This window comes from Capsicum annuum, unplaced genomic scaffold, assembly GCF_002878395.1.
Source record: "Capsicum annuum cultivar UCD-10X-F1 unplaced genomic scaffold, UCD10Xv1.1 ctg48483, whole genome shotgun sequence".
Classification (NCBI taxonomy): Eukaryota; Viridiplantae; Streptophyta; class Magnoliopsida; order Solanales; family Solanaceae; genus Capsicum; species Capsicum annuum.
The window spans coordinates 1-1,078 of NW_025856194.1; the positions used below are offsets into that span (position 1 = coordinate 1).

At 42.7% G+C, this 1,078-nt stretch overlaps 1 protein-coding gene across 1 annotated transcript; it reads right to left on the reverse strand.

Annotated features, from left to right (window-relative positions):
- Positions 1-34: 34 nt before the first annotated feature.
- LOC107878997 (U-box domain-containing protein 51) lies at positions 35-941 on the reverse strand (the record flags this gene model as incomplete). The annotated part of the gene is made up of 1 exon (XM_047403817.1): positions 35-941. A coding segment is annotated over exon 1 (907 nt), but the record flags the coding sequence as incomplete, so codon positions are not given.
- Between the last annotated feature and the right edge of the window lie 137 nt (positions 942-1,078).

Below are 1,078 nucleotides of genomic sequence, written 5' to 3' on the forward strand. Positions count from 1 at the left end.
TGAGCGTTTTCAGCCTGCAGGTCCTCCATCGCACCTGGTCCCGTACTTGTGCCCTGAGAGGCCTGTTGCGATTGAGCTTCCAACAGGGCTATCTCAGCCTTAAGCTGAGCATTTTCAGCCTGCAGTTCCTCCATGGCACCTGGTTCCGTACTTGTGCCCTGAGAGGCCTGTTGCGATTGAGCTTGCAACACGGCTATCTCAGTCTTAAGCTGAGCGTTTTCAGCCTGCAGGTCCTCTATCGCACCTGGTCCCGTACTTGTGCCCTGAGAGGCCTGTTGCAATTGAGCTTGTAACACAGCTATCTCAGATTCCCTCTGAGCTAGCAAGACAGACATGTAGTTCAATTCTTCGATAGTTTTTTTCTCTTGGGGATCAATCAGACTAGAAGTCACAGAATTAGATTTGACATTATTGGCCGGCATGAACTGGTGACGTAGTGGGTGTATATCTGGTGCGACGCTAACAGCAGATTGCGCAAATGAAACCTTTCCAGATTTGGAGATGCTATACACAGTGCAGAAATTGGGAACCCGTTTTACAACGTTTCCAGGAATATCATCTTTGATTTTAAATATTGATCTGAGAAGACCAACTTTTGCTGCTGCACCGAGAATTAGTACCTCTATTGATGTTCGGCTGATATATCTACTGATTGCTTTGGCCACATCGGCATCCTCTAAAACAACAACATGACATTGGATACCTTTACGTGTACAAAATATTCGGTAAGGAAGAAAGAGTTCTTTCAACTGCAGATCCAATTCCGTCATTCCTGATCCATCATTGCTAGCAGATGCTGTAACTTTGACATGGATCAGAATAACAGTGTCTCCCATGGCTAAAAGATTGTCAACAGCCCATTTTAGAGCAATTTGGCTTCCTCTATCTTTGTCTATAGCCACTGCTATCAACTTATTCAATGGTGCTCCATGATGATTCATTATTATTGCTGGTGCCCAAATTATATTTCTCGAAATATTTCAGCTACTATTTGTTCCTTTCTTTTCTTTTCTTTTTTTTTTTTTCATATTTTTCAATCAACAAATCCAAATTACCAAATTAAATAGCCCCAAAAGGT